Source organism: Macaca thibetana, chromosome X, assembly GCF_024542745.1.
Source record: "Macaca thibetana thibetana isolate TM-01 chromosome X, ASM2454274v1, whole genome shotgun sequence".
Classification (NCBI taxonomy): Eukaryota; Metazoa; Chordata; class Mammalia; order Primates; family Cercopithecidae; genus Macaca; species Macaca thibetana.
In genome coordinates, this window is record NC_065598.1 from 103,250,980 (window position 1) to 103,274,689 (window position 23,710).

At 41.9% G+C, this 23,710-nt stretch overlaps 1 protein-coding gene across 3 annotated transcripts; it reads left to right on the forward strand.

Moving 5' to 3' along the window:
• The first annotated feature begins 596 nt into the window (after positions 1 to 596).
• On the forward strand, positions 597 to 23,497 carry PRPS1 (phosphoribosyl pyrophosphate synthetase 1). Of its 3 annotated transcripts, none has more exons than XM_050777299.1 (7): positions 597 to 919; positions 11,450 to 11,633; positions 13,403 to 13,501; positions 14,893 to 15,017; positions 17,693 to 17,866; positions 20,116 to 20,275; positions 22,423 to 23,497. In XM_050777299.1, the coding sequence occupies exons 1-7, from the start codon at positions 798 to 800 to the stop codon at positions 22,513 to 22,515; spliced, it is 957 nt and encodes a 318-aa protein (XP_050633256.1). In that variant the 5' UTR covers positions 597 to 797; the 3' UTR covers positions 22,516 to 23,497. The 3 variants fall into 3 exon arrangements, with proteins under 3 accessions (XP_050633256.1, XP_050633257.1, XP_050633258.1); XM_050777300.1 differs by having other exon boundaries at positions 791 to 879; XM_050777301.1 differs by lacking the exon at positions 11,450 to 11,633 and having other exon boundaries at positions 839 to 919.
• Positions 23,498 to 23,710: the final 213 nt, after the last annotated feature.

A 23,710-nucleotide genomic window follows, 5' to 3' on the forward strand; every position in this document is an offset into this window, starting at 1 on the left:
CCAGATAGTTTGGAAAATCCATCCTCCTTCACTTGTCTCAACATACTTCGTTCCAGCACTAGAAACAAAACAACTTTCTCTTGCAGTGTCTCTTGGATGATTCAGGTGGCATGCCTTCAGTCACTTCCCCCTTGGAAACTGTCTTGCAGGCAAAGGCGACACTGCAATTACAATGGGCAAGCAAACTCTTTGCATGCACGTCTGTGATGTAAAAACGTTTTAATTCAGCCCTATCCTTATAAAGAGATAAAAAATGTGTTCAGAAACATGCAAACTCGTGGCTGTCATCCTGATAAACAGATTTTCTTAAAGGAAACTCTAAACCAGAGCCAGACTTACTTTCCTGAGCTGAGGGAGGGGAAATAAAGAAGCAGGCATGATTGATTTCCCGCTAGCGGGAACGATCTGGCACCAGACGTCACGAGCATCCCTCCACCCCTAGTCCAACGTCTCCTGTGCCCGACCGCCTAGCTACAAGGGGCCGGGCTATGGGTTAGACTCGTCCCCGTTCATGCTCTTCAGCCAATACCTGAGAGAATCAGAAGGAGGCAGAGCTACAGTGAGGACCAAACCCCGCCCTTCGCTCCCTCTTAGCTAATCGTTGCCAGCTGGGTGTGGACTTCGCTGCTGACCCCACCTCCGCCGCTCTGGGTAATTTAGAGCCGCGCGCCGGGCGGGAATGTAAGATGGCGGAGTAGCAACGCAAAGCATTTAGTATTGAGTCTCTGGCCGACTTCGGTTCCCGTCTCTGCAGCATCCGTGATCGCTTAGCGGAGTGCTTAGGGTAATTGGCCAGGATGCCGAATATCAAAATCTTCAGCGGCAGCTCCCACCAGGATTTATCTCAGAAAATTGCTGACCGCCTGGGCCTGGAGCTAGGCAAGGTGGTGACGAAGAAATTCAGCAACCAGGAGACCTGGTAAGGACCAAGTTGGGACCCCTACTAGACCTCACCTGCACAGGCGGCGGAGGACAGGAGGGATGGGGTCGCCGCTTGAACTCAGACTGGGGGAGGAGGGAGAGGGTGCAGCTCTGTGACTAGCGTACCCCACGGGCTGTTTCCGTTATTTTACCTCTCGCGCGAGGGTCACGTTCATTCTTACCATGCCGTGGGGTGGAGTCAAAAGATGGAGCGTGAGGCGAAGCTTCTGCATTTGAGGGCAAGGGCTGGGGGACCCAATAGATAGTGGCTGCATAGAGCGACGAGAGGGGATCGACGCTTAGGCAGGGCGGTAGGGACACGTGGCTTGGCTTTGCTGTTGAGCCACCCAGGCTGGACAGGGTTGCTTCAGCTCTTGGACTAGCTTGCATTTAGAGAGCCTACCTGCGTACTGAGCTCTCCTGGTCTTTCTTCTCCTAGAGTCCAAGAAGCAGCTTTTTAATTCGAAATGGTGTTGGTCTGTTCGGCTTGGTGTTGAGAGAAACTGACATTATGTACTGCAGGCGCCAAAATTATTACGACTTCCCTTAGATCAGCAAGCGTTGGCTTTTCTCATCTTATGAATCATCCACCTGAGTAATCGGAGCCATAAATATACTTGATTGGTTAAAGTGATGCGTTGACTCTGCATCCTTGATAGCCAGCATCTCAGCTTGAGCCATCCAGAAAATCTTGGAAACCTCAATTCTGGAATCTTTGACCTTCCCCAGTGCAGCTAGTGGTACAGATAATGCAAAAGCGTATTTTTCAGTAACCGAGACCATCCTGAACTTGGCTACTTCTTAAGCTCTGTGTAGGGAATTTAGGAAGCAATTTTATACCTGAATGTTAAAGATAATTGAGGACAGCTAATGTAGTGGAAGACCAGGATTGGACAGTGCATTGCATCTTGCATTTTTTCCATTGCCTTGCCAGTAAAACTTGCTTCCTTCCCTGACTTACACCCTCTACCGGCACCATGGGACTGTTTTAGAGATAACTTGGTTACCTGATTATTTCAGTGCCCCCTCCACCTAAGTGTGGGATCTTTAGTTTCTGATAGGTATAATTTGTATTTTGTTGTTACCCTATCGATTAAATCAGGGCTCTGCCCACAATCTTACAGATCTGTTAAGGGGAAAGTTTTCACCTAATAATCGGATAAGAATATTTCGAATATTTTTTTCCTAAATGCTTTTGCTGACTTTTTTGCTTTCTTTGTACTGATTTCCAAGTGTAACTCCCCTTATCTCTTTTAGACCCAGCTGATAAAGTAATGTCATCGATAATGGACAGCTTCTTCCCGAATTATTGTGCTACTGATTGTGATGCAAATGATAGTGTAAACATTGCCATCTGTAACCAGGCAATACCTTAGTCAACAGAGGCTTACAAACTGCTGTCTTTAGATTTTTCCAAACCATTATGGCTCATGGGCCTTAATAAAGAATACAAAACAGGACTAGACTTTGTGATTGGCAATATAGTTAGGGGACAATAATGTTTTTCATTTAGAGGTTTTCTTTGGCCCCTGTGGATATTTAATCCTTTTCCTATGTGTCTAGGAAAAATGTGAAGGCTTGAAAGCTTTATTTTCTCCTTGTGTTAATCCTTCTGCCCTCTGCATAATGCAGCGCCCCAGAACCTGAAGATATATTGGGAGAGGAGAGGGGGAGGACAACTTAGTTTTTGACTGATTGATTTCTATTAAGTCCAACATGGATAATTGCTGACCGGTTAGATTTCCTTGTTTTTGGCTTTATCATTAACTTCTTGGTTCCTAGATATTCTGAAATCTTCATTGAACATAATCACAATTTTTTTTTTATGGAGTTCCCCCCATCTTTGTTTTTCCTACACTGAAGAAATGGTAACTGCTTCCTATAACTGCTCCCCCAGGTGACTCTTAGTTGATGCTTTCTTGAGCAGAGTAGCTTTTCTTCTAACATAAGGATCATCCTTGGCTGTCTGGTTATTTAGGAAACACACACACACACACACAGAGGGGGTGGGTGTTAAAAGTGCTGAAATCAGAAAACTTGGATCTGAATCCTTAACCTTTCTTTGCCCCAGTAATCTGTAAAGTAGTACCTACCCATACAGTTATTATGAGGATTGAATGAGCTAGGAGTAAAGTTCTTAGGATCTTGTCCAAAACATAAGTACAACAATAAATGTTGACAAGAAGGGGTGGTGATGGTATTGCAGAAAATGTGGAAAATGTAGAACACAGAAGGGAGAAGATATGCCTCTTAATTTCACCACCTGACATAAATGTCACATTATCATTTCTGACTCCCCAGATATTTGTGTAAGATACACTTTTTCAAGAATGTTTAATACATTTATAGCTCTCTTCACTTAGCAATATATTTTGAACAGTTTCTCCCTTTAATACTTAGGATATATGATTTTCTTTTTTTATTATTAAATATTTTAATTTATTTTTTAGAGATGAGGTCTCACTATGTTGCCCAGGCTGGAGTCCAATAGCTACTCACAGGCACAATCATAGCACACTGCATGCGCAAACTCCCAGGCTCAAGTGATCTGCCTGCCTCTGCCTCTCAAGTAGTTGAGAATAGAGGCACGTACCACTGAGGTGGGCTAGTTTATGTTATTTTAAATAGCTATATAGTCTTACCTTATGATTATGCCATAGTTTTATATAACCAAATTCTTTTTTTTTTTTTTGAGACGGAGTCTCGCACTGTCACCCGGGCTGGAGTGCAATGGCGTGATCTCGGGGGTCACTGCAACCTCTGCCTCCCAGGTTCAAGCAGTTCTCCTGCCTCAGCCCCACCGAGTACCTGGGATTACAGGCACCTGCCACCATGCCCGTCTAATTTTTCGTATTTTTAGTAGAAACAGGGTTTCACTATATTGGCCAGGCTGGTCTTGAACTCCTGACCTCGTGATCCGCCCGCCTCGGCCTCCCAAAGTGCTGGGATTACAGGCGTGAGCCACCGCACCCAGCTTATATAACCAAATTCTTACTGGACATTTCTAGTTTTTGATCTAATGCTTTTATATGAAAATCCATGAACATAAATCTTTGACCATTTCTGATTATTTCCTTAAAATAAATCCCTAGGAAGGTAATTATTAGGTTAAAGGGTAGATACCATTTTTCAGGCTTTTGATACCTATTGCCAGATTACTCCCCAGAAAAGTTGAACCAATGTGTCTCGTCAGCAATAATACAATATTAACAATATTTATGTATTTATTTTTTGAGATGAGTTTCACTCTTGTTGACCAGGAGTGCAGTGGTGCGATCTCAGCTCACTGCAACCTCTGCCACTCAGGTTCAAGCAGTTCTTCTGCCTCAGCCTCCTGAATAGCTGGAATTACAGGCATGCGCCACCACACCCGGCTAATATTTTGTAGTTTTAGTAGAGACGGGGTTTCACCATGTTGGCCAGGCTGGTTTCAAACTCCTGACCTCAGGTGATTCCCCTACCTCGGCCTCCCAAAGTGCTGGGATTATAGGCATGAGCTACCACACCCAGCCATAATATTTAATGTATAGTGAATGCCTAACATGTGCTAGTTTCCCTGCTAAGCATTTAGTATACATTGTGTTTAATCCCCTTAAAACTGTTATGAGGAATAACCCTTACTATCCCTATTTTACAGAGAAGGGAACTACAGTAAGATGCAGAGTAACTTGCCCAGCTCTGGGTATTATTGTTCTTTTAAATTGTTGCTGACAAGATCTCTCACCTGGCTTTAAAAAAAACTTTTAGATATTCTAAAATTTTGACTCTATTTTCTTCAATATTTGTAAATAACTTTGGTTTATTTGGTTATTCTGTACTAGCTGAGAGGAGGAAGACTTGAACTTTGGTTGCCTAGGGTTTTCCTGAGAGCTGTATTTTCTGGTTGTGGTTAGTTCATCCCATGTATTTTGCACTTGCCAGTATCTCCATAATCTAAATTCTTCAGATTTTCTTAAGAATACTATCCACCTTGTAGATTCACTTTGGGTGTTTCTTGACATTCCATGTCAATTGGATACACTTATGCCTGACCTTAAAGGAAAGGGAAAAGAGAAGCTAGTTTTCTCACTTATGGGACAGACATAGCCAGTCTTCTGGCCTCACCAAAACAGCTGAGAGAATGATTGGCCCAAAGCCATTTGGAGAACACTCCATTAACTAGAGGGAGAGAACAAGAGAACTCTCTAAATTGCTGAACTAGGGTTTTCCACTTAATAGATTATGTTAGGACCAAACAGGTTTTAGGCACAAGTGTTCTTCTCAATCACTGCCATAACTTAGAAGAAACCATAAGAATAAGGTTAAGATTTTTAGAGGACTTCTTGAACCAAGCTGTATAATCGGAGTGCAATTCATGGACTCTTTAAGACTTTGTCAAACAAAGTCTGTATGTTATAGTACTACTATAGGGAAAGATTGGTCTTAATAAGTGAAATTAGAATTATACACAGTAAAACAAGGCAGTATCACGTAGTTTACTTGCACCACCTTATTTTATTTATGTATTTTCTTTCTAAGCTTCTCTATTTTTGTTTTGTTTTTGTAAGATCTTTTCAAAAGCACCACATTTTTTAAACAGTTAAATAACCTTTTCAAGTTATTAGATACATGCCTTATAACAAATATCCTTCTATGCGGAAGGTAGCTTTTAATTTTAAAAAGTTTGGCTTTGAGAAATAGCTGAGCTGTTGGTTGATTATTAAGTGATATAATAACAAAAATGGTACTAGCGATTGTGTTGGGTGGTGAGCTGATAAGTGATTTTTATTTATTTTATATTTTTTGTTTGATAAGTGATTTATAAAAAAATATTATTCAAGCCTTATGTGATGTTAGAATATGTATATTTTAAAAATAATCACCTTGTCTGGGTGCGGCGGCTCACACCTGCAATTCCAGCACTTTGGTAGGCCGAGGCAGGCGGATCACCTGAGGTCAGGAGTTTGAGACCAGCCTGGCCAATGTGGCGAAACCCTGTCTCTACTAAAAATACAAAACTTAGCCGGGTGTGGTGGCACACACCTGTAGTCCCAGCTACTTGGGAGACTGAGGCAGGAGAATCGCTTGAACCCGGGAGGCAGAGGTTGCAGTGAGCAGAGATCACACCATTGCACTCCAGCCTGGGTGACAGAGTGAGATTCCGTCTCAAAAAAATCAATAAATAAATAAAATAAAATAATAATCTCTACTAAAGCTATATATTAGATGCCCTTTGATGTTTTAATTAGCAGTGATAATTTAATTTTTAAATAATATCTCACCTGCTTTCAAGAAAGGATTTGAAGTATGTTTGATAATCACAAGTACAAACTGTTTGTTAAGGTAGGTATCAGAAGCCTTACAGAACCATGGACTACAGTAATTGTGGCAGCAATTTGGCATAAAACAATTACTAAAGTTTAGTGTTACTTTTTATTTTATTTATTTATTTATTTATTTGAGACGGAGTCTGGAGCGTCTCCCAGGCTGGAGTGCAGTGGCGCGATCTTGGCTCACTGCAAGCCCTGCCTCTTGGGTTCACGCCATTCTCCTGCCTCAGCCTCCCAAGTAGCTGAGACTACAGGTGCCCGCCACCACGCCTGGCAAATTTTTTTTTTTTTTTTAAGTAGAGATGGGGTTTCACCGTGTTAACCAGGATGGTCGTGTTAACCAGGATGGTCTCGATCTCCTGACCTCAGGTGATCTGCCCGTCTCCGCCTCCCAAAGTGCTGGAATTACAGGCATGAGCCACCCTGCCCCTCCTAGTGTTACTTTTTTTAAATTGTATCCCTTGGCTTCCTGACAGCCAGAGGGTTAAAGGCATATGCAATGGATTATGTGGTTTTTATTTTCATAAAGTTATTTAGAAATTTCCAGGCACAAAATCCTAAGAATTTTATGGGTGAGACCTCTAAATAGTGATATCGAGTAACATCATGCACAATATAGCAATTTTGTGGGTATTTTTTATATTGACTGATAGTTGAGGCATTTGTAAAGGGAGATAAGCCGCTGTGGTCTAAGAATGTTGTTTTCTGGTCTTACTTGATAATGATAAAGGTTTAAAAACATAGCGGAATAGCTTGTCCCTTATACTGTCTAATATCAATTGTCAAACTACGTTTGTTCATTTCTTCTCCAACTTTTAATCAAACATCCTGACTCTGGCAAGTGAATGTCTGAAGCACAGATGGTATTCTGTGTTCTTGACTGAAACAAGAGCCATAAGCTTCTGATACATGTTTGGAAATCAGTATGCCTGCCTGACTTTTATTTTCCTCCAGGGAAATGGATATTTTGGTCAAGGAGCTGGTATATGGAGAATGAATGCGAGCAGGATTAAAATTTTCTGAGGTGTTTTGTGTTTTTTTTTTTTTTTTTTTTTTTTTTTTTTTTTTTTTGAGACAGGTTCTCACTCTATCACCCAGGCTGGAATACAGTGGCATTATCATGGCTCCTAACTCCTGGGCTGAAGCAATCCTCTCACCTCAGTCTCCCCAGTAGCTGCGATCACAGGCACTTGCCACCATGCCTGACTAATTTTTAAGTTGTTTTGTAGAGAGGAGGTCTCTTTATGTTGCCCAGGCTGGCCTCAAACTCTTGGGCTCAAGTGATCCTCCTGCGTCTGCCTCCCAACCACAGAGTTGTTCAACATAAAACATAAAAGTGATTCTTTCAGCTTGACATCTCTCAAAGGGCAGAGCTAGTAGTAAAGAAAGATCTGGGCCAGGCACGGTGGTTTACACCTGTAATCCCAGCACTTTGGGAGGCCAAGGCAGGCAGATCACGAGGTCAAGAGATCGAGACCATCCTGGCCAACATGGTGAAACCCCGTCTCTACTGAAAATACAAAAAATTAGCTGGGTGCGGTGGCGTGCGCCTGTAGTCCCAGCTACTCAGGAGGCTGAGGCAGGAGAATCACTTGAACCCAGGAGGTGGAGGTTGCAGTGAGCCAAGATCGTGCCACTGCACTCCAACCTGGCAACAGAGCGAGACTCTGTCTCAAAAAAAAAAAAGACCTGAAAAAGTCCCAAAAGTCCCTTGAAATGACCACTGCCTGTTTTTTTTTGTTTTGTTTGAGACGGAGTCCCGCTCTGTCACCCAGGCTGGAGTGCAGTGGCTTCATCTTCGCATACTGTAACCTCCACCTCCCAGGTTCAAGCAATTCTCCTGCCTCAGTAGCTCAGTCCCCCGAGTAGCTGGGACTACAGATGCACATCCCCACGCCTAATTTTTGTGTGTTTTGGTAGAGACAGGGTTTTGCCATGTTGCCAAGGTTGGTCTTGAAATTGGGAGCTCAGGCAGTCTGCCTGCCTTGGCCTCCCAAAGTGCTGGGATTACAGGCATGAGCTACTGCGTCCAGTCTTAAAAAAGGTTTATCCTGAACTAGTGCATTTTCTTTTTTGTTCTGGCTGCCAGGAATCTCAGCTTCCCTGTTTTTAATGGGTTTCTAGTTTGATTTTTTTTTTTCACTTGCTTTTATTTTTCTTGCTTTACAATATAAACTAACCCCATTTGTCTTTTCTTGCTTTTGAGATGAGGGTCTTCCTGTGTTGTCCAGGCTAGACTTGAACTCCTGGGCTCAAGCAATCCTCCTGCTTCAGCCTCCTGAGCAGCTGGGATTACAGGCGTGTGCCACCACTCCCAGCTCCCTTTCATCTTGGGTTAGAAAGGAATAAATAAATAATTATCTCCTACGTCAGCTTCTTCTGGCAATAGAATTGCCTCTGCCAGTTTTCATATAAGTCCCTTTTGGAATTCTCCTTGATGTTTTGTTTGGGGAGAGAAGGGTGGGTAAAAGTGATCGTGACAGAAATAGGACAGTAGGTGGTTCCTGAAGCCACACAGAAGATAGTGCTTAGAGTGAGATAGAAGTATGGATCTTTTATTTTTTTATTATTATTATTATTTTTTTTGAGATGGAGTCTCGCTCTGTCTCCCAGGCTGGAGTGCAGTGGTGCGATCTCGGCTCACTGCAAGCTCCGCCTCCCGGGTTCACTCCATTCTCCTGCCTCAGCCTCCCGAGTAGCTGGGACTACAGGCGCCCGCCACCGCGCCTGGCTAATTTTTTGTATTTTTAGTAGAGACGGGGTTTCACCGTGTTAGCCAGAATGGTCTCGATCTCCTGACCTCGTGATCCACCCTTCTCGGCCTCCCAAAGTGCTGGGATTACAGGCGTGAGCCACCGCGCCTGGCAGATCTTTTATTTAATAACTCTATTGCCTTTTGATTTGAACTGAAGTTTTTCTCTTGTTCAGTAGGTATTGTCAGCCATTCTGATCTACTTGTCTATATACACACATACTCCCCTACCTCACCTAGAGGATTAATTGGGAATATAGTGTTGTTTGAGGTATCACTAAAGTGATTTTTAAAATTTTTAAAATTATTTTCTTTTTTTTCAAATCTGGTGAACAGGAAGAGGTGATTTTTTTTTTCTAGATGATAGGTTTTTCTTGGTAGAGACCCAAATATGGGTATTGAAACTTTTGTGGTAAAATATAGCCCTACTTCATACTTAGAGTAAATCCCTATAGAGTTAGTTACTTAGTAATTGAACCAGAGTACAGTTAACACAGAATGACGGCAAGGACCACATTTTATTCACCATTGTTTCCCTAGCACCTAGTACAGTGATGAGCATATGAACATTTAGTATTTACTGGGTAAATTGCCAATACGGTAGAGGTGGTACTGTCTTCTGTTAAAGTGTTATTATAGAACGGTAGTGATTCACTCCTTATGATATTTCTACTGTTTTTTTTTTTTTTTTTTTGGCTTTTTGTGGACTCTGTAACAGTAACAGGTGATGCATCAAATTTTATATACATCACATGTACCTATATGAAATGAGATACAGGCCACCTGCTAAAATTGTGGTCCAGTTATTTGTAAGTACTTTAGACTAACATGTGCCAACCATTTCATGAATCTTTTTCATGTATGTCACATGGTAACAGTAGAAAATATTACCATAGAAAATGATAACATTTGTATAGTACACTGGAGTAAACTAAGGCAGTGAACTGCTTCTGGTATAGAGGCTCCTTCAGAGGATCTCCTGAAGCCTGGGTGATCAATATCCACATGTAGCTGTAACTATTCACAGCATACTAGTAGGGAAGCTGTTCTTCTTAGACCTTATTTTCTATTGAAGTATAGTAAAGTCTTCCCTCAGTATCCACAGGGGATTGGTCCCAAGACCAAATCTGCAGATATGAAATAGTGTAATATATATACCTTCGCCTCCTGGGTTCAAGCAGTTTTCCTGCCTCAGCCTCCTGAGTAGCTGGGACTACAGGCACCTGCCACCACACCCAGCTAATTTTTTTTTTTTTTTTTTTTTTTTTTTTTTTTGAGACGGAGTCTCACTCTATTGCCCAGGCTGGAGTGCAGTGGCGTGATCTCGGCTCACCACAACCTCTGCCTCCCGGGTTCAAGTGATTCTCCTGTCTCAGCCTCCCTGGTAGCTGGGACTATAGGCGCGTGCCACCATGCACAGCTAATTTTTATGCTTTTAGTATAGACGGGGTTTCACTATGTTGGCCAGGCTGGTCTTAAACTCCTGACCTCAGGTGATCCACCCGTCTCGGCCTCCTAAAGTGCTGGGATTACAGGTGTGACCCACCACACCCGGACTGATTTTTGTATTTTTAGTAGAAATGGGGTTTCATCATGTTGACCAGGCTGGTCTTGAACTCCTGACCTCAGGTGATCCACCCACCTCAGCCTCCCAAAGTGCTGGGATTATAGGTATGAGCCATCGCGCCTGGCCGTATGAAATAATCTATGCACATGTTCCCTTATACTTTATTTTTATTTATTTATTTTTTGTAGAGATGGGGTCTCACTGTATTGCCCAGGCTGGTTTCGAACTCCTGGGCTCAAATGATCCTCCTTTTACCCTGTCCCGCCCTCCCCAAAGTGCTGAGCCATGATGCCAGGCCCTCCCATATATTTTATTTTATTTTGTTTCATTTTATTTTATTTTATTTTATTTTATTTTAGACATAGAGTCTCACTCTGTCACCCAAGCTGGAGTGCAGTGGTGTGATCTCAGCTCACTGCAACCTCTGCCTCCTGAGTTCCAGCAATTCTCATTCCTCAGCCTCCCGAGTAGCTGGGACTACAGGCACCTGCCACCATGCCCGGCTAATTTTTGTTTTTTTTAGTAGAGATACATGGTTTTGCCATGTTGGCCAGGCTGGTCTCGAACTCCTGACTTCAAGTGATCCACCTACCTTGGCCTCCCAAAGTGCTGGGATTATAGGCATGAGCCACTGTGCCCAGCCCCGCCATATACTTTAAATCATCTCTAGATTACTTAAAATACTTAATACAATATAAATACTATGTAAATAGTTGTTATACTGTATTTAGAAAATAGTGACAAAAAATCTGTACATGTTCAATACAGGTGCAATTTTTTTTCCAAATATTTTGAATCCACACTTGGTTGAATCCATAGATGTGGACCCTATGGATATGGAGGTCTGACAATACAGTGGTTTAAAATCTATTTCATGTTGTCCTTCTTTCCTCATTGTAGTGTGGAAATTGGTGAAAGTGTACGTGGAGAGGATGTCTACATCGTTCAGAGTGGTTGTGGTGAAATCAATGACAATTTAATGGAGCTTTTGATCATGATTAATGCCTGCAAGATTGCTTCAGCCAGCCGGGTTACTGCAGTCATCCCATGCTTCCCTTATGCCCGGCAGGATAAGAAAGATAAGGTAGGAGCAGAATCTTTTTTTTTTTTTTTTTTTTTTTTTTTTTTGAGACAGAGTCTCACTCTGCCGCCCAGGCTGGAGTGCAGTGGCGTGATCTTGGCTCACTGCAAGCTCCGCCTCCCGGGTTCACGCCATTCTCCTGCCTCAGCCTCCCGAGTAGCTGGGACTACAGGCGCCCGCCACCTCGCCCGGCTAGTTTTTTTGTATTTTTTAGTAGAGACGGGGTTTCACCGTGTCAGCCAGGATGGTCTCGATCTCCTGACCTCGTGATCCGCCCGTCTCGGCCTCCCAAAGTGCTGGGATTACAGGCTTGAGCCACTGCACCCGGCCTGGAGCAGAATCTTATTTTTTGAGCAGAGGAAGCAGGAGCACTTGCCCCAGATCACAAATAAATTCCAAAATTATCAAATATATATTTAGGGGGAATTTTAAAAATCACCTTTTCTTAGGTATTACCCTATCTTCAAAACAATAGAAATATAATTGGTTTGTATAAAGCAACACATTTGTAGTCTGTGTTTTATTACAGTGATACATATATAACTTTCAGTTAGCTCACTGGTATTTTTAATTGTATCAGTAAGACTAAGCACCAACTCCTCTGGAGTACTGGAGTATACTTTAAAATTATGGTAGATCCTTTCAAAGTGTAAGATTGGGATCCTAGTTGTGACCTCTTCATAAAACTTGAAGTCTGTTACATGAATACTTGATCTGATAGACAGATAGATAGATAGATAGATAGATAGATAGATAGATAGATAGATAGATAAACTATATATATATCTTACTTTATCTGGTATATTAGAGGATAAGGCATATACATAAAACTTTGCAAGTCTATTGTAATTAATGCCCAATTTTACATACAATGCCTCGAAGAAGGTCAGATATTTTTATTCCAACAGAGTATAAAGTAAAGGGCATGGGCCGGGCGCAGTGGCTCATGCCTGTAATCCTAGCACTTTGGGAGGCCGAGGCAAGAGGAGTGCCTGAGCTCAGGAGTTTCAAGACCAGCATGGGCAACACTGTGAAATCCCGTCTCTACTAAAATACAAAAGAAATTAGCCGGGCGTGGCGCTATGCGCCTGTAGTCCCAGCTACTTGGGAGGCAGAGGCAGGAGAATTGTTTGAACCCGGGAGGCGGAGGTTGCAGTGAGCTGAGATGATGCCATTGCACTCCAGCCTGGGCGATAGAGCACAACTGTCTCTACAAAAAAAAAAAAAAAAGTAAAGGGCATGGACTTTGCTATTTTACAGTGCGGCAAGTATGTTTTATTTGAGGAGTTCATAGTTGTTGGAAAGTTGACCACCAGATGAGTAAGTAGTGATGTAATTTACAAAGGAAACTATAATATCTATTCTGTGATGTATCTTCAAACCCTGACATGTTAGGTGTTAAAGGTTTACATATGTATGTGTTGAAAGAGATTTTAATAAAATTATTTTTTAAAGTCTGCTTAGTTTGAATAATTGAGCATTGGAAACACTTGAATAGGATGAAAATGTGTATATTAAATTAAGAAAATAAAAGTTAGGAAGGTATTTTCTTTATTGATAAGTGTATCCTGATTTGGAAAAGTGATGTTCCACTTAATATTTGTTCTGAATTATGATCCACTTAAAGTCAATGGCCATGTCTCCTTCTATGAATTTCTGGGTACCATAGTGCCTTTAACATAGTAGGTACACAATAAATACTTTCTCGAGCAAATGAATTGTTTTTCAAATTGGCTTTTTGGTTTTTCTTTTCTTTCCTCCCCTCCATTTAGAGCCGGGCACCAATCTCAGCTAAGCTTGTTGCAAATATGCTATCTGTAGCAGGTGCAGATCATATTATCACCATGGACCTACATGCTTCTCAAATTCAGGTATCAGTGGAAGCTAAATATTGGTGTTTGAAAGGTGGGAGGAAAAGACTGATGATGGTGAAGACCACAGAGAAGCCAAAAATTGTGCCCAAGTACATCTGAAATAAACTAGATGTTAACAACATTTTAAATGTGTTCACCTTAAGCATACTTCATGATCTTAGTCATTTCAGGTGGTTAGATAGGGAGGCAGTCTAGTTTTATGGCAAGAGCATAGGCTTTGGGATCAGAACTACTTTGAATAAAGGCTCTGGTATTTACTAGCTTTGTAAGCTTGGGAAAGTTACTTAATTTCTCTGAACATATACTTTTTCATTATTGTGAGTATAAAACATTAAATTCATATTATAATGCCTGGCCCATGACAGGTACTCATAGATAGGAGCTGTTATTGTTAATTATTATCATTCTTATTCCCCTTTAATATTCATGGAGTGCAGTGGCATCATCTTGGCTCACTGCAACCTCTGCCTCCTCGGTTCAAGTGGTTCTCCTGCCTCAGCCTCCCAGGTAGCTGGGATTACAGGCACCCGACACCAGGCCCAGCTAACTTTTTTGTACTTTTAGTAGAGATGGGGTTTCACCATGTTGGCCAGGCTGGTCTCGAACTCCTGACCTCAAGTGATCTGCCCACCACAGCCTCCCAAAGTGCTGTGATTACAGGCATGAGCCACTGTGCCTGGCCTCATGGTCTTAAATTTAGAGCCACAGATATTGGAGCCTGCTTTCCAGCATAAACCCAAAGTAAGGGGGGTGGAATACCACCTTTATTTTATATTTTTTCAAAGATATTTTTCAAATCATCATTTCAAGCTTATGGGAATTCAATGAGGTACATTGGATAGGGACTGTATTCCTTTTATGAAAAGGAATGACTTAATTGAGAAATACAACTAATTTGTATCACCTGGAATTAGAACACAGCTCTCCTGATTTCTAATTATTCATTGTGACCATTTATTATAAGTAGCTTCCATTAAGTTTATATACCATAGCATCTCTAACTGGTTTATCCATTAGCTTTTACTCCTTAACGAATCAGTCCAACATTTAGTGGCATAAAGCAGTATTTACTAATTCACTGAGTCTGCATGTTGACTTGGCAGTTCTTAATGGTTTTTTCTGGACTTAGCCATTCTTTACAAAGGCTCACTTACGTTCCTATGTTCAGTTGTGGGTTGACTAAGGGCTGACTTTGTTGATCTTGGCTGGGATCTCTCACATAGCCCAGATTCAGGGAGGCTTTTATAATCTACCACACTGGACCTGCCTTCCCATCGGTTTGAATGTTGCAGTAAGACATTCCCTGAGCGAGTTACTACTTTGTGTTTGCCACTTATAAATGGAAGAGAAGTAAAGTGAAGCAAAACTGATCCAGCTTCTTTCTACAGGGCTTTTTTGATATCCCAGTAGACAATTTGTATGCAGAGCCGGCTGTCCTAAAGTGGATAAGGGAGAATATCTCTGAGTGGAGGAACTGCACTATTGTCTCACCTGATGCTGGTGGAGCTAAGAGGTATGGTTGAAATTAGTATTGTTCCCAATGTACTGGGAAAATCTTTCAGATGGTTGTGTCACAAAGTGATGTTTTTCTATCCAAGTGGCAGTTTTTAAGTATTTTTGAATGGATATAAGTAGCTAGCACATGGGTTGAATATAGTTTTACCCTCTCCTCTTTTACTGTCCTGAGTTACTACTTGGAAGACAAGACAGAAAAGGGGTCCTAAATCATCATATTATGGACTTGACTATAACTTATGAGTAACTTGGCACTACAGAGCTAGCAATACAGCTATAAACCTTTTGGGAAGGGTAGAAAATGTGGTTTTCTAATGAATAGCAGCTGCTATTGAACCACGTATTGGTGGACAAATTCGCTTTTACACTCCACTTACAATGCTGTTGGTTAGATCATTTTGATCCTTGGGATTAAAATATTAAGCAGGAAGGAAAGTAAAGCGTGATATTTTTATTTAAAGCCAAGATCTTAACATTTTAAACAAACTGATTGCCAGGGATTGCCAGTTACAGTGCTTTGCAGCTCACATGGTGCAGAGTAAGAGCTCTTGATTTCCTTAGTGGATTACTCGTTAGTAATGCATTCAAAAGTGTGACACATGTTCTTCTTCTTGTGGAAATAGAGTGAAAAGCTACAAAACACAGATGATTAGGAAGAGCTAATTCAGAACTTTCTGAAAGCCATTCAAATCTTCAATGACTGTTTCTCAACAACCTCTTTTATTTCAGTAACTTCAACAGAACCGATAAGCTGAGAACTTGAGTTCTGTTATCCAGCCAGATATATGGCTTGGTGAGTCCCATGTAATTGCTAGTTACCATCTGTAAAGCTAGAGACAGCCTAAGAAACATCCCCACAGCTAGTAGTTGTCATATTTAATTTGTTGGTCATTATTTTCATATCTTTCTATGGGACTTAGAAAATAGTCACATTTGAAATAGGCAGGATTTTCTTTCCAAAGGTGGGTATAGGAAAACTGCCTTTAGTAGACAACTTATTGCTACCTGATTTGTTTTTTTCATTATCATTGTCTTATAGTGATGGAGTATTTTCCAATTGGGTGTCTATCACTTCAGTCTTGGCAGGGTTTGGGGAGTAGGTAGAGATTCCTGTGTGATTTTCATTTGTACAGTAGTTCTCTCGTGAAAAGGTGTAGAGAGTTACTTTTTCTAGCCCTTTTGATGCTTTGTTGGTCACTGAATTTGTTGACCTTTGAGTATGTTTGGTTTGGGATACTTGAACTAATTGATCATGAATTTGCCTTGGATAAGTAATCATTCCAAGCAAATTGGTTACCATTAATGTTATGTGCTTATGCAGTAGTAGTGGAGAGTACAGGGTATGGTTGGTTTAGATCAAGGTACAAACGTTACCTAGATTATGGTTCAAACCTTATTATGTGGTCACAGGTTCTCACTTATCCAGCAAAAACTCATGTGACCATAGTCACAAGAGAAACAGGACAAAATGCTATAGTTTGTTCAGTTCTACATTAAAAAACAGGACAAATCCCCAAGCATGGGCTGCTTCACACATGACGGAGATGGCACAGTGGAGCACGGACAGGCATGCCACTGGGCAGCTCACTGTCATTTACACTGAATAGATTTTTGTTTGAATTATATGGTACTTTGTCAAAAGACAAATTTTTCTTCTATCCCACCTTCTAGTCTGGTTTATTTTCTCTTGTAATAAGAAAAATAAGAATTCTCTTTGATTAGAAGATACTTTGGACCGAATGATGAGATGTCCAGCTTGTCTGGGTAATTGGTATAACTTTCTGTCTAGCAATTGTAAAAGAAACTCCCAAGCTTGGTGTCCAGGTACAGTTGACGGTGACAGTTGATGGATGTTTTGCGAACAGCACTGAGGGAAGTGATGAGGGCACAGTCATTGGAACAGGCTGGATGCTGCTCCTCTCCTGCCAGTCAGGTTCTCTTCTCAACACATCCCCAGTCACGGGTCTTCCATGATGGGAATTGGGACAGTCTGTGTACTCCTGGCATTATTTAATTCTTTCCTCATTCCTTCTACTGCCAATCCATTAAATAAACATGCGTGTCTTAGCGTTATACTGCTTCCCAGGACTGGTGAGGGTGTCTGTCCTCTACCCAGAATGAATACTCATCTAAGTTTGATCAGTACATTCATAAGCTTCTGTTGAGATATGGAGGCATTGGTTTATAAAACCCAGTTTGTGGTATTTGCCTATGAGAAGTCAATGATAGTTGCTTGCTTTCTTCCAGCCCTGGGAACTATTGGTTTCATGGAGTATTCTCCTCCCCAAAACAAGCTCATTCTTTAGTCCTTTTTTTTTTTTTTTTTTTTTGAGACGGAGTCTCGCTTTGTTGCGTAGGCTGGAGTACAGTGGTGCTATCTCAGCTCACTGCAAGCTCCACCTCCCGGGTTCATGCCATTCTCCTGCCTCAGCCTCCTGAGTATCTGGGAGTACAGGTGCCCGCCACCATGCCCAGCTAATTTTTTGTATTTTTAGTAGAGATGGGGTGTCACTGTGTTAGCCAGGATGGTCTTGATCTCCTGACCTTGTGATCCACCCACCTCGGCCTCCCAAAGTGCTGGGATTACAGGCGTGAGCCACCACACCAGCCTCTTTAGTCCATTTCTTTTGTCTTAGAAGCCACACATACATATGAACACCCTCTGTTTTGCAGAGTGACCTCCATTGCAGACAGGCTGAATGTGGACTTTGCCTTGATTCACAAAGAGCGGAAGAAGGCCAATGAAGTGGACCGCATGGTGCTTGTGGGAGATGTGAAGGATCGGGTGGCCATCCTTGTGGATGATATGGCTGACACTTGTGGCACAATCTGCCATGCAGCTGACAAGTAAGTGTGGATTGATGGGGCTGGTAGTTAGAAGGAAAAAGCTAGCAATTGCTGTCTGAATGTCTTCAGCCTGCTGATTCCTTTTGGAACCAAATTGAGGGGATAAGTAACTTTGGGAGATTTTTTATCACCCAAGGCTTAGATTATAATACATAGAAATTGTTGAGTACTCTTATTTTTTTTTCAGATTTTCTTAGTTTTTTTTTTTTGAATTTATGTTGTACTAAGCTATATATAACAAAATTTGCCATTTAACTATTTTAAGTGTACAGTTCAATGACATTAACTATATTCACAATGTTAGACAACCATCGCCTGATTACCAAAGTTTTTTGATCACCCTGAGTATTCTACATGCGATTGCTTTTTGTTTTAATGAATTAAAGTAAAAATCCTGAGCAGACAGGCATGTGTGCTCGTATTTATATTTTACCTAAGCTGGAACCCTTGGTCTTACTTCTCGACTGTTTTACCGGCTGCTACTTTTGTTCATATTACTTCTTTTTTTCACTCTAATCCTGTGACAGGTTAATGTTTATGTTACTTGTCATCTCTTGCCTGCACTGTTCTAAACTGCCTCCCCACTCTGTTCTCCATTGCCAGACACCATTCTCTCACCTCCCCACTCCATCTATCCACGCTTGCTAATCTTCTTGCAACTGAGGTTTGATCCCATCACTCTTTAATATTTTAAGTGGCCCCTCATTACTTACAATCCAAGCCACTATGAGTAGCATTGTTTCTTAGAATGGTATTTTTACTTTTATTTTTATTTTGAGACATGGTCTTACTCTGTTACCCAGGCTAGAGTGTAGTAGTACAATTATGGCTCACTGCAGTCTTGAAATCTTAGGCTCAAGAAATCTTCCTGTCTCAGATTCCTGAGTAGTTGGGACTACAGGCACGTGCCACCACACCTGGGTAATTATTTATTATTATTATTTTTTGTAGAGACGGAGTCCCACTATGTTGCCCAGGCTGTCCTTGAACTCCTGGGCTCAAGCAGTTCTCCCACCTCAGCCTCCCAAAGTGCTGGGATTTCAGCTGTGAGCCACAGCACCCAGCCCTGAGAAGGGTTTTTTTAAACTTTCTTGTATCTGTGCCTTGCACAGTGCCTGGCACATAATAAGGTGCTAAAAACAAAATTGGGGTGCTGAATGATTCTTGGTTTGGGATCCTGGAGTAAACATTCATAAAACCCATTTCATCCTTGTGCAAGTAAGGGAATACTAGTTGCTATAACAGATCAACTCCCTAACATGATAGTTTCCTTTTTGTCCATGGCACACTCCAATGCAAGTGTTCTTGTTGGACTCATTTTTTCTAAGCAATAGTTAGGAACTCTTTCAATCTTTGGTGCTGTATCTTTAACATGGGGCTTCCAAGATTACCTTGGAAGACATTTCAATTTTGGCCAGCCAGAAAAGGAAAAGGACACAGAGGATTACCCCTGGAAGATTTTTGTAAGTCCAACCAAAAACTGGTGTACACTGTGTCTGCCCACATTTTAACAGCCAGAATTAAGCCACATGGCCACACTGAACTATATGAGGGAGGCTGGGAAATGTAGTTCAGCTGTGTGCCCAGAAAGAAGAGGAAGTGGATTTTGTTGAGTGCAGCAGTCTGTGCCAGAGTCCTTCTACACTAATTCAGACCCATTCAGATAAGTTCTTAGTGCAGTTCTTTCTTGATATGGACTGAATTGTGTCCTCCCCAAATTCATGTATGTTGAGGCCTAACCCCAATGTGATGGTATTTGGAGTTACCTGAGGGGCACATATTTAGGATTAGATGAGGTCACTAGGGCAGAGCCCTTACAATGGGATGAATGCCCTTACAAGAAGAGAATACTGGAGAACTGGCCAGCATTTCCCCATGCGCACACGTGCTCGTGCACACACACACTCACACAAAGAGGTCATCTGAGCACACAGCAAGGTGGTGGCCACCAACAAGCCAAGAGAAAAGGCCTCAGCATGAAACCTACTTTGTCTGCACCTTGATCTTGGACTTTAAGCCTCCAGAACTATGAAAAATTTGTTTCTGTTATTTAAGCCACCCATTCTATGGTATTTTCTTTTCCTTAAAATTTTTTTCCCCTAACCCACTGTGCCTTATAATATTTTTTTTATTTTTTATTTTTTTCATATGGTATTTTGTTATAGAAGCCTAAGCAGGCTAATATACTCCTCTCTGACTAAAATTCTGCAATGACAAGTAAGATGAATCCAACTTTTTTTTCCCTCTAGACTTCTCTCAGCTGGAGCCACCAGAGTTTATGCCATCTTGACTCATGGAATCTTCTCTGGTCCGGCTATTTCTCGCATCAACAACGCATGCTTTGAGGCAGTAGTAGTCACCAATACCATACCTCAGGAGGACAAGATGAAGCATTGCTCCAAAATACAGGTGAGGATGAGATTTGTGCAAAACAAGACTTTTCTAAGTGTTTAGATCTCTAGATTCTGAAGATATCTTTCTTTGATCTGAAGGATTTAGTCTTGTCATCAGAATTTGTGATCTAAAAGTTAAAAATCACCTGTTTCTTCCCCCCACCCTTTTTTTTTCTTTTCAAACTGCCAAGCCTTGGGAAAATCACCTGTTTAAAAGTTTAAATTGCTAGACCTCAGAATCTTTGGAAGATGGAGCCTAAGATTCTACATTTTAACAGGCTCTCCCAGTGATTCTGATGCAAATTAAAGTTTTCAAGTTCATACTTTACAGTATGTGTTTGTCCAACTCTTAACTATCGGCCCCTGTAGATATAACGTGAAACCTTTAAACTAATTATACGCTTCTGCCAACTTTAGTGTTTCTCAGTGTGCTCTGGACCTAAGGTTCTTATTAAAATGATGTAGATTCCTTTGCTCCATCTAAGACCTATAAAACCAGAGGTCCTGGAACCAGTATTTTAAAGTAATTCCCCAAGTAATTGTTAGACACTAAAGTTTGAGTGCTCTTGCACTAAAAGAACAAGGCCTTGCCTAATTAAAAATGTTTACATTAATCTATGAGCTTTTTGAAATTAATATGTGTAATTGGAGGATTATCGTCATTCTTTTTATTTTTTCTTTTTGAGAAGGGATCTTGCTCTGTTGCCCAGGCTGGAGTGCAGTGGCGCAATCAAAGCTCACTACAGCCGCAACTTCGCAGGCTCAGGCAGTCATCCCGTCTCAGCCTCCCAAGTAGCTGGGATCACAGGCATGTACCACCATGCCCAGCTAATTTTTTTGATATTATGTGTAGAGACGGGGTCTCCCTATGTTGCCCAGGCTGGTCTCAAACTCCTAGCCTCAAGCTATCCTCCTGTGTCAGCCTCCCAAAGTGCTGAGATTACAGGTGATTTTTTTTTTTTTTTTTTTTTTTTTTTTTTTTTTTTTTTTTTTGAGACGGCGTTTTTTGTGATGGAGCTCTCGTTGCACAGGCTGGAGTGCAATGGCGCGATCTCGGCTCACTGCAACCTCTGCCTCCTGGGTTCAAGCGAGTCTCCTGCCTCAGCCTCCCGAGTAGCTGGGATTACAGGCATGCGCCACCATGCCCGACTAATTTTGTATTTTTAGTAGAGATGGGGTTTCTCCATGTTGCTTAGGCTGGTCTCGAACTCCTGACCTCAGGTGATCCGTCCACCTCGGCCTCCCAAAGTGCTGGGATTATAGGCATGAGCCACCGTGCCCAGCCTATTCATAAGGATTTTAAAATGCGAACCCACCACCATTTTTTTTTTAGACAGGGTCTCACTCTGTTGCCTAAGCTGGAGTGCAGTGGCCTGATCTTGACTCACTGCAGCCTCAAACTCCCAGGCTCAAGCGATCCTCCTACCTTAGCCTCCCAAGCAGCTGGGACTACAGGCATACACCACCACCACACCTGGCTAATTTTTGTTTTATTGTAGAGACAGAGTTTCACCATGTTGCCCATGCTGGTCTCAACTCCTGGGTTCAAGTGATCCTCCCACCTTGGCCTCCCAAAGTGCTGTGATTACAGGTGTGAGCCACAATGCCCAGCAATTTTGATGAACCAGAGTCAGCGTTTTTTCTCCATTAGCATTTTGACTCTTTCCTAAGTGGCTATCTGTTTTGTTTTGTTGTTTTGAGACAGAGTCTCGCTCTGTCACTCAGGCTGGAGTGCAGTGGCACAATCTTGGCTCACCGCAACCTCCACCTCCCGGGTTCAAGCAATTCTCATGCCTCAGCCTCCCGAGTAGCTGGGATTATAGGCGTACACCACCATGCTTGGTTAATTTTTGTATTTTTAGTAGAGATGGGGTTTCATCATGTTGGCCAGGCTGGTCTCCAACTCCTGGCCTCAAGTGATCTGCCCACCTTGGCCTCCCAAAGTGCCAGGATTAACAGGTGTGAGCAACTGTGCCCAGCCCTAAGTGGCTATCTTAAAAATGTTATGAAGAATAGCTGAGTGCAGCTTCATGACAGGGAAACAGCACAGTGTTGTAGTTTTAAGAGGAAGGGCACTTGCTTGGCTGCTCATCAGTGTCTGCAAATTGGCCAGTCATCTCTGACCATATGATATTAACCTGATTTCCTTTCCTGCCTTTCTAGGTGATTGACATCTCTATGATCCTTGCAGAAGCCATCAGGAGAACTCACAATGGAGAATCCGTTTCTTACCTATTCAGCCATGTCCCTTTATAATAGAGTAACTTCTGAGGCTTTTTGAGAATAAAATCCACCCCACCCCTTGTTTCCCCTTGGTATTAGATGACAAATTCAGCAGAAGACCCGACTTGCTCCAGTGTAGCTTTCTACATCCCACATCAGGTATATTAGAGCTTGTCCGAATTGGGGAAAGACGGATTGAGATTAACTGCTGGGACTTCCTACCTGCATTATCTCATTCTGGCTTCCTTGATAATTCTGTGAGCCTTGCAGCTTTAACTGTAGCTCAGCTGCTGCAAGATTTCAGACTTTTGAGGATGTTGTGTGAGGGTGTTTGACTGTAATTGGAGAAGCTTAGACTACTTTGCATGTAAATGCTTCAGTGTTTTCTTTGTTGAGAACAACTAGCAACAAAAGCAACCCATGTGTGACCAGTTCTCCCCAAGGTCTATGCTAAATTATAGCAAGAGCCCTGGGCAACCCCAAACCTAGTTCTGGTAGCTGAGCATCCTGTAAGGCAGGAGCAGACAGCTCGGCTTGAGCAGACATTGGGTGGGGGGTGGTTGAGGGGGGAGGCAGCACAGTGCAGCAAATGTTTCTTGGGAGGAAGAAGCCTGATCCATCGCCATCTGCTTGACTATGTAGCTTGGAGTCTCCTTTGTACCTATCCCTTTCGATTTGGCTTTACCTTCATCTATCTTGATCCTTTCCTGGCCACATATCCTCTTGGGCCCAAATGAACATTGTACCATAGTCTTCTGGAAAGCAAACATGCTTCCTGCTATGTAATTGCTAACATTTACATTAGATGATGTGTTGTAGTTTGATCTTCCTTAGCCTACTGCCGCTGAGTCAGTAGGTTTTAGGTGGTATCGTAGTGCCTTTTGATTAATTTAAGTATTTAATTTTCATCTTCATTTGGATTTATTTGGCCTCTCAAATGAACTGAGATTCCTGTTAAAGATTGATGTTATTGTCTCTTGTAGAGGAAACTAATAAAGTGTGTGTACCTGTGTGATTTAGCGTCTGTATCATAATCTATACTGATCTCTCTGCTGAAAGTTTGGTTTAGATAGATGTCTCACTGTCCAATGATAGCTCTTATTTGTTTCCAAACTACATTAGCTTCATTGTTAAGGCAAGAGAAGACATTGGCAGCAGATTTATTCAACTGCAAGACTAAGATGTCTGGAGTTTACTGAGAATGTGATAGGGTGTAATTCTGTGCAGT

Excerpts from the sequence above, each read along its gene's own strand:
- PRPS1 (XM_050777299.1), top strand. The coding sequence starts at position 798 with ATGCCGAATATCAAAATCTTCAGCGGCAGCTCCCACCAGGATTTATCT. Across the intron at positions 15,018-17,692 it reads GATGCTGGTGGAGCTAAGAG|AGTGACCTCCATTGCAGACA; the intron begins GTATGGTTGAAA and ends TCTGTTTTGCAG. Across the intron at positions 17,867-20,115 it reads ATCTGCCATGCAGCTGACAA|ACTTCTCTCAGCTGGAGCCA; the intron begins GTAAGTGTGGAT and ends TTTTCCCTCTAG.